General features: G+C 50.1%; 1 protein-coding gene and 1 long non-coding RNA gene across 2 annotated transcripts; one reads left to right on the top strand and one right to left on the bottom strand.

Moving 5' to 3' along the window:
- Nucleotides 1–509: 509 nt before the first annotated feature.
- Nucleotides 510–1,455, bottom strand: LOC146180388 (uncharacterized). The gene is made up of 2 exons (XR_014700855.1): nucleotides 1,001–1,455; nucleotides 510–938 (listed from the first exon to the last, which is right to left on the bottom strand). It is a non-coding gene; the product is annotated as an uncharacterized LOC146180388 (long non-coding RNA).
- A 591-nt stretch (nucleotides 1,456–2,046) lies between these two features.
- LOC146180387 (uncharacterized) lies at nucleotides 2,047–3,208 on the top strand. Its single transcript, XM_084580379.1, has 2 exons — nucleotides 2,047–2,331; nucleotides 2,770–3,208. Exons 1-2 carry the CDS (start codon nucleotides 2,096–2,098, stop codon nucleotides 3,206–3,208), a joined length of 675 nt encoding a protein of 224 aa, XP_084436505.1. The 5' UTR covers nucleotides 2,047–2,095.
- Nucleotides 3,209–9,283: the final 6,075 nt, after the last annotated feature.

Raw genomic sequence — 9,283 nt, 5'->3', positions numbered from 1 at the left:
TGAAGAACATTCCTCGTCAAGTGACGGCAACGAGCTTTGTCTACTTAGTTTGTACACTGCGTCTGTTAACTTGACCACGCCCATCATTCGCACATTCCGTTGGAGCGGGATTCCGATCAAGATGCAAGTAGACACAGGGTCGCCGGTCTCCATTATTACGTGGAAAACCTACTGCAAGCATCGGCATGCCTGGCCTGCGCTACTCAAGACGTCTTTGCAGTTGTCCTGCTTCCTGGGCAAGCTCCCCGTGAAGGGCCAGCTCAAGCTTCCTGTCTCGTACGCGGGAAAAACCTTGGAAGCGACGCTGACCGTGCTGCAGTGCGCTAGCCCGGACTTGTGCGGACGTGACATCATCAGCGCATTTGAGCATAGCGGAAGACCCGTCCTCAGCATTGCCAGCGATGCAACCTCTGGTGAGCAAGATTTGTCGCACCAACCTTCCGTTAGCGCACTGATAGAAGAGTTCAGTGATTTGTTTACGCCAGGTCTAGGGCGCATTAACTGTCCCGCAGTTCATCTGCGGTTGCATGAAAATGCGAAACCGCGTTTCTGCAAAGCTCGTTCTGTGCCATATGCAATGCGGGAGCAAGTGTCTAATGAAATAGACCGGCTTGTTAAAGATGGCATTCTCTCGCCTATCGACAGTGCGGATTGGGCCACGCCTCTGGTTCCCGTGATCAAGAAGAATGGTTCCATTCGGTTGTGTGGTGATTTTAAGGTGACCGCAAACTGTGCATGCGTTACGGAGCAGTACCCATTGCCGAAAATACGGGATACTTTCGCCAACCTAAACGGCGGGGAAGTCTTCAGCACTATCGACTTGAAAGATGCTTACAATCAGTTGCCGCTTGATGAGGAAACCAGGAAGCTTTTGGTCGTAAACACCCCGAAAGGCCTGTTTTGCTTCAATCGACTTCCGTTTGGTGTAGCCTCTGCTCCTGCAATTTTTCAGAGACGTATGGAAGACATCCTGCAAGGCATTCCGGGCGTTCAAGTTTACCTGGACGACGTAGTAGTCGCGGAAAAACACGGGAACTCTGACACACTGCGTGAAGTTTTCAGGCGTTTCCGGCAGCATGGTGTGAAGTTGCATCCCCAGAAATGCAAGTTTCGGCAAGCAGAAGTTGAATTTCTGGGGCATCGTATAAGCGCGGACGGGTTGTTACCTAAGGCAGATAACACTGCCGCCATAGCAAAGATGCCGAAGCCAACGTGCGTTGCGGAATTGCGGGCATTCTTGGGGTTTGTAACCTATTACCACGCATTTCTGGGAAATTTGGCTATGGTTCTGGAGCCGCTGCATGAACTACTAAGAAAGAACGCACGCTGGAAGTGGGGGGCGAGACAAGATAACGCTTTCCGGACAACGAAGCGGCTGCTAGAGGAAGCAAAGTTCTTGGCACACTACGATCCAAGTAAGCCCCTTTTCTTGGAAACCGATGCATCGTCGTGTGGCGTTGGCGCCGTACTATACCACAGAGTAAATGGGCAAGATCTACCAATCGGGTTCCGATCGCGAACTCTTTCAGCTGCTGAGCGCAATTACGCGCAGATTGAAAGAGAGGCATTGGCGGTAGTATTTGGTGTTACAAAGTTCCGGGAATATCTGCTCGGGAATCAGTTCACGCTCGTCACTGATCACAGATCTCTCGTGAGCCTTTTCAGCCCCGACAAGCCCGTTCCAGCCATGGCGGCTGCACAGATTCAGCGTTGGTCTCTCCTGCTGAGCGCCTACAACTACAAAATTCAGTACAAACCAGGGAAGGCACTGATTCCTGCCGACACCCTTAGCCGTTTGCCTGTGCGGGAGAAGCAAAACGCTAAGATTGCAGAAGATGATGTGCGTGAGTACGTTCTTCTAACAGATCACCTAAATTCTGGTGCGCTCTCAGCGAGTGATTTGGCCAAGATGACGGGTAGTGATAGCGACCTCGCGCAAGTCCGCCAATACATTCACAATGACTGGCCACGATACTGGCAGCCCAGTCAGAAGCCATTACGCGCATATATGCACAGGAAGGACGAACTTACTTGCAGCCATGGAATTGTATACTGGGGTCATCGTGCGGTAATTCCGACGGCTGCGAGGCTACCAATGCTGCGTATGCTGCATGACGCGCATCAAGGTATAACGGCCATGAAGAACTTGGCTCTGTCTGTATTCTGGTATCCAGGACTCGATCGGGACATTGAGAAGCTTGTCAACGCGTGTCCAACATGCATAGAATGCGGCAGCATGCCCGCGGCCCAACAACCCGTTCCTTGGCCGAAAACGGAAGAGCCCTGGTCTAGAATCTATGTCGATTCTGCGGGGCCCTTGGAAGGTCACATGTTGATGGTTGTGGTCGATTCTCATACGAAATGGATCGAGGTTGCTGCTATGAAGACTGCCACTTCAATGAAAACAATTGAAGCACTGCAGACAATGTTCAGCCGATTCGGCTTGCCAAGGACTCTCGTGACTGATAACGGGCCGCAGTTTAGTAGCGAGGAGTTCAGGGCATATATGATGCGCAATTGCATCATTCATTTGCGGACAGCTCCTTACAAGCCGCAGTCTAACGGCCTGGCGGAAAGGGCGGTACGTACTGTGAAGCAAGGACTAAGCAAGAACACGCACGGTAGTCTGCAAGCACGCCTGGACCACATTCTGTCTCATTATCGGCGTACCCCCCATCTAAACGGGAAAACCCCGGCCTCCATGCTTCTGGGTTACGAGCCGCGCTGTTTACTGCACAATATCGTGTCACGACCTTTTCCCTCTGCAAGTGCTTGCAACAACGGCAAACCGCTGCGCAAGGAAATCTGGTTCAAGAACTACGGAGCAGGTGACAAGTGGAAACCAGGTGTGATAGAGTCCAACGAGGGCTCGCGCATGACAACCGTAAAGACCGCAGATGGGGAGCAACATCGCCGCCACCTGGACCAGCTAAAGACCAGGAGAGCCAGTGTGGAAGGAGCGGAGGTTAAACCCGAGGCTCCCACGGAGGCATCAATGGCTGAAGGCAGCCCAAGCGTATCGGGAGAGCCGCAGTCTCAAGTGCACGGCAGCAGCGAGAGCCAGTGTCAAGCGGGCGCTGACATGCAAACGCCGTCAGGCTCACAAGCTGAGGACAGTACAAACGAGGCACTGGTGACTGGCGGCGCTGGAGTGACACTGCGTACGTCAAAAAGGAACACCCGACGCCCCGACCGCTTCACTCCTTAAGAGGGGAGAATTGTTGTGACGCATGAACACGTGCTTATCTGCCGAGATACCGGCTAAGCCACTGTTAACGACAGTACCTGCGGTGACGTGGCTAGCCAACGGCTATAAATACTACTAACCTTTAATAAAGCTTGTTCGTTCTTCGCCAACCACTTCTCGATTCACTTCAAACCAGAACAAACCCGTTCAAGCTTGTGTACGGCAGGGACCCCACGATAACGCTCGATGTGATGCTGCAGCACGTAACCGAAGAAGATACCTTTGAAGTCGCCGCCTACCTCCAGCGTGTAGAAGAAGGCTGACAACGTGTCCGGCTGCGCATTAAGTAGGAGGCACATGTGCGAAAGCTCGACGGGCGTGCCGCAGCGAACGCCGCTTGCGAACTGCCGCCACAGTGCCAGCAGGGACATATGGAGCACCGTGCGTCCGACAAGCGAACTCCCTCCAGCTCCGCCCACAGCCTGTGTCACCGCGCAGTGGAATTGGAAGACTGCCTGGCTCCATGAACTTCACATGACTTCAGCCTCGTACAAAAAAAAACACGAAACAGCGATGTTATCAGAAGGCTTGTCTGCTATACACATGCAACAGCAGCATGTCTGCACACGTTCGAACGTTTCGGCTACGGTGCTACCCGCGAACGCGCTGGGCGACGTACTCCACCAACATTGCTTGCCCTAGTCCTCGCTAAGCCTAACCGGCGTTGCATCAAAGAGGCAGCGAACCGCGCTTCGGAGCGGGCCAATGAGGTAATAAAGGTTCGAAAGTGACCTTTTATTGACGCAAAGAAATAGCACTAAAGCATTTTTCAGGTGGTAGCAGCCGGCGCGGCCGGTCACCTGCTCGGCAGAACCGCGACCGCAGAGCCAAGAGGCGCTCCACCTAAAGCTCCACCGCACAGCCCTTCTATGTCTACAAGACGTTGCCGCTGTTCGCGCTCGCATTGGCTGCCGCTGCCCGCCGAAGCATCGCTTCGCCAGTCTTCGCATGCGGGCTACCGGTGTCATCTTCCCGGCTGGACGCAAGCAGCGAGCGCCGGTTTGCCGGATCGGATTCGTCCGGACGCGGCCCGCCAGAGCGTATCGCTCTCGCTTTTCGCACATGTGTCCCCGCCTTTAGAGACCAACAACGCACCGACGCCTGTCGATACAACTTGCGACGACGCGACTAAGAGTACAAGCCGAAAGACAAGACTGGATATGGACGTCGAATGGGTGTCACGGAATAAGTGAATTGTTACGTCGATTGCTCAGGCCATACAAAATCCTTCGCAGCGTCGGACAACTAGACTATGAAGCCATTCCTGACGGTATGACTTCCTCCAAACGGCGACGCGCGGGGCAAGAAGTCGTATGCACGTTGTACGCCAGAGGCCGTATTCAGCGCGTTAAAGAAAACGTAATGCTTAAACTTTCTAATGTTCATGTTTACGTTTCTGGGTTTATTTTTGGAACATCGAGGCAGGTGTATATTTAGGGGAGAGTAATGCCACATACCATTCCACTCTGTATTTGTTACAGCCGCTGGCATGCGGCCTTATCAGTGGAGTGTAGACCACAGATCGTGTCTGTGCTCTGTTTCCTCATGCTTGTCGTGAGATGCAGGCTTATCATTTTCTTTACCGCGCAAGACGCGCCGTAATGTATTTAGAAAATTGCGCCCACTCACGTGTGCTTCTGAAATGTCCAGGTTATGCTAGACAAGGTTAAAGTATTTATTTCGATGTTTCTTCGCCGCCTTTAAATTGAGGTTTGGGGCTTTGACGGGTATTCTTAGTTCTACGCTAGACGAACGCGTTTGCTGTTAGGCAGCCGATTCACGTTGTTTTTTTGCGGGCGCAAAATTAAGTTTCATTGAAGAGCAACCCAAATGCCTTCATTCTTTGCTACCTGTCTTGCCAAGACTACCTGGCAATATGGCAACTCTATGTGCAACAGCAAAAAAGATTGTCTACAAGAAGCAGCATCCTATATCAGTTATAAATTGTAAGCGATATTTAAGAACTAGAGATTAAGTGAAAAACAATACACTAAAATCGACGTTTATAATGATGAGCACGCTGAGTGCTATAATTAAAACAATTTGTTATTGCGTGTTATTAATGTAAACGTATTGTCAAAAGTCAGGTTTCGGAATTTGCTCTATTTCTTTACTGGGATTACTACTACATTTAGGAAAAATGTGGGATTAATCAGGAACCCTCTCCTGATTGAACAAACAACTACACTTTTTGCGTGGTGAATTAAAATCCATTTTTGTCCGCCCGCAGATTAAGGTTATTTAATGTTATCTGCATTTGCCTCTGACGTTCAGGTATGGTAAAGGATGCGCAGATTATTTGCAAGTCATGCACATAGACCGAATACATAAAAGACTTCAATATAATTTTGGCTACTGAATTCATTTTTACTGGGAATAGATGGCCCCTAAAATGCACCCCTGAGGCACGCGTTCTCTTGAATGAAGTTTCTTGTGAGGCTTGGACCCAAGCGAACTTGAAATTAGCGATCATGACAAGAAAACTTCAAAGCAGTTAAGCATTCTGTCATGAAAACTTAGTTCTGCTAAGTTTTGGAGACTCCCGAAACTCCAGGTGGTATCGTCGGCTTTCTCCATATTAAAAAAACTGCCAGACAATGCTTTTTGTATACAAAAGCTTCTCGGAAATCCCTGCCTGGGCTGTTGAGCAGTGCGGACGTGCGTCGCATGGACTCCCGCCTCGAAGCCAACTTTTGGCGGAACGCTTCGGTTCTTGAACCTGCCACCTATTAGAACATCTCTGAGGGACCACCCGGCACCCGTGGATACCAATTCTTGGCAAGTCGACACCCAGCTTTCGTATTGTTCGGTCGTTTTACCCGGACCAAGTGATGGAGGGAGCTAGGCCTAACGCGTAGACCTTGCTCGGCCCTGTGCCGACGGGCTCCGTGAGCAAGTTCGAGACCTTGCTGACCCTGAAGATGGATTACCCCGTCGAAGGAGAAGACATAACACCAGCGGAGCTAAAAAACGGAGAATGGGAGTCTATTCTCCGTCTTCAAGATCGCGCCAGACGCTTGAAACAAAGCGCTAACAGCCACGTCGTAGAAGCTAGGCTTAAGCCGGGTCAGGCCGACGGGAAGTCGAACTCCGACACTACAGCCAAAAAGGAGCGTGGACCATCCGTCACTAAAAAATGGGTACCGTCCCCGAGACTACCAATGGACGACTACAAAATCGTGTGTCGACCGAGAAATTGGGACCTGAGCAGCGTCGCCCCACATAACATCGAGCATTCCATTTGGGCGGCAGCGAAGGTGGCGCCATTGGAGGCACAAGACGTGGACACTACACGTGTGAACATCGTGACCAATACGTTCACCGTAAGCACTCCGAACCGCCAAAGAGCATCAGCTTACGCCGACATGAAAGTCCTCAAGCTTGAAGGGCATGACAAGCAAGTGGCGTCGTACGTCGCGGCACCGGACGACTAGATTAGAGGAATAATCTACCGAGCGTACGATGAATCCTCGCCTGATGAAGTCCGACAAGGCTTCCTGAGGAGAAACAAGGACATCAGCCCAATATCGCTCACTTCCTGCGTAGGCAAGCTCATAGAGCATGTGATCATAAACAGACTGCAGGAGTACGCAGAAGACAGAGATCTTGCCAACAACTATGCTAGGCATCAAAGCTAATTTATCTACACAGGATGTCATGATTCAGCTCCAAGCAGACGTGATAGACACTGGGAGATGCGCGGGCACCAAAGCAATGCTAGGGCTAGGCCTTACCAAGGCCTTCGATACCGTGGCACACAAAGCCATTCTCAAGAACCTCTCAGACATTCATCCAGGAGAAAAAACCTTCCGATACATTCGCTCATTGCTCAGCCATAGGTCCGCGATAATTAAAATAGGCGAAATACAGTCATCAAATTTTCGGCTAGGGGGTAGAGGGACACCGCACGGATCAGTACTGTCACCATTTCTCTTCAATCTTTCCCTCATAAAGCTTCCACCCCGACTGGAAGCCATTCCTTGGCTGAGACATACTTTCTACGCCGATGACATCACACTCTGGACCACCAACTGGAATGACGGTCACATAGAGGAAATGTTGCAACGCGCGGTTGACACTATCGCAGAGCTCGCAGGTCATTCAATCATATCGTGCTCACACCCAAAATCAGAGCTACTGGTCATCAGACCCAAACCCAGGGCTCCCGGTTCCAGGAGCTAAGGGCCCCCAACCCCGCTTAACATGTGCGTGGGGGGAGTTTCAATCAAGGAGGTAAAGTCAATAAGTATCTTAGGGCTCTATCTACAAGCTAACAAGAAATACAAAAAACCCCGCAAAAGCTGAAAACATCAGTTAATATGTCAATTAGGCTAATCAGTAAAGTACCCAACCATAGTAGAGGAGTCAAAGAAAAAGTCCTCTGCAGGATAGTGCATGCATTTGTTCTGAACAGGATGGTGTATGCGCTACCATACCTAAAACTAGATGCTTCGGAGAAACGAAAAGCCGAGACAATGATTAGGCAAGCATAAAAAGCAGCCCTGGAGCTGCCGAACTACACATCGACAGATAGACTCATGGGACTGGGAATACATAATACACCAGAGGAGCTCAAGGAGGCTAACCTCACAATGCAAAAAAACGGCTTAAGCGCACTAAGGCAGGCAGAGCCATACTGGAGCGCTTAGGTATAGGCGTTGAACTTCCACCCGAGGGCACGAAAACGCAGCTACCCAAACTCCTTCGCAAGCGACTGACGATCAAATCACTACGAAAGAATATGCACCCTTCTTACCACAAAGGAAGGAGGAAAGCTAGGGCAATAGCTCTGCACAAAAAATACGCAACTAGCGAAGGAGCTGTCTATGTTGACGCGGCAGAATACGCAACAAGAGGAGCGTTCGCACTGGCGGTGGTGGACGTGCACGGGCGGCTAGAGGCATCAGGGTCGGTAGTGACAAAATCTTCGAAAACCGCGGAAGAGGCAGCTGTGGCACTAGCCATAGCTAGCACCGACGCGAATACAATCTTTCCCGATTCTATATTTGCTGTCTGTAGCTTTGCGGGGGGCAGAATCTCAACTGCAGCGCAGAAAATACTGAAACTGACCAGGCAACCTTACAGAGAAATTGAATTGATATGGGTGCCAGCTCATTCGGGGAATCCGGGAAATGAGATTCGTCCCACAACATGGTTCGGGGTTTCGCCAACCGAGTCGGTGGGTCCTTCGTATCCATGGGTTATTCCAAGGAGGGGCTTGCATCTTTTCACGATATCACAAGTCATTACAGATTGGAACGGCACAAATTTCTACCAACTGACAAAACGTTGGATAAGGCACAGCAGACCGCTCTGAGGAGACTCCAGACGAGATCCTTTCTTAGCCCGTACCTATTAGTAAAAACGTATCCTGATGAGGTTAACCCCGCGTGCAGGTTCTGTGGCATTCAAGCCTTGGTCACCGAGTGGGCCACTAAGGTCGCCGCCAGCCATGAACAGGAGGCCATCTTGATCGGACCGTCCGCATCAGCATTTTGACGAAATAAATGTTTTCCAATCCAAAATCGGATCATGTATTCTTGCTAGACGAGGTAGCAAAATGTTTACCATCACATATTTAAGCCGCATTGATGGACATGAAGTTTACAGGACTCGAGCGTAAATGTTAGGAATGTTCAGGATGCTTTCGAAGAATTTGGCAACGCAGCTTCTTAGTGCTATTGATCTGTAACTATTAGGGGAGGTTGCCGGTTTTCAATTACAGCCGTTTGCCAAGCCTCCGCTATTTTTCCTGCGAATCGAATAATATTAAAAATTTTAAAAGAGCTCCTTCAGTATAGGATCAAAAAATGTGCTAGCAACTGTGAATGGATTTCTTCAGGGCCCGGCGCATTCTGTTTAACGTAGGATAGTACTGTGTGCAGTTCTTGTGTGAATAATTTATTATATGCCTCATTGGCACTACCACTTGTGGGGAGTTCATATTTTCGGTTGTGTTTTTGTGTTTCAAGAAAAAGCCTGCGTAGTGCAATGAAATAGAGGTTTCAGAAAAATGTTCTCCCAGTATGGCGGGCT

Source organism: Amblyomma maculatum, chromosome 9 (assembly GCF_055883805.1).
Source record: "Amblyomma maculatum isolate TAMU_Amacu chromosome 9, ASM5588380v1, whole genome shotgun sequence".
Lineage (NCBI taxonomy): Eukaryota > Metazoa > Arthropoda > Arachnida > Ixodida > Ixodidae > Amblyomma > Amblyomma maculatum.
The sequence above is the reverse complement of the archived record's forward strand: the minus strand, read 5'-3'. Positions and strand labels throughout refer to the sequence as shown.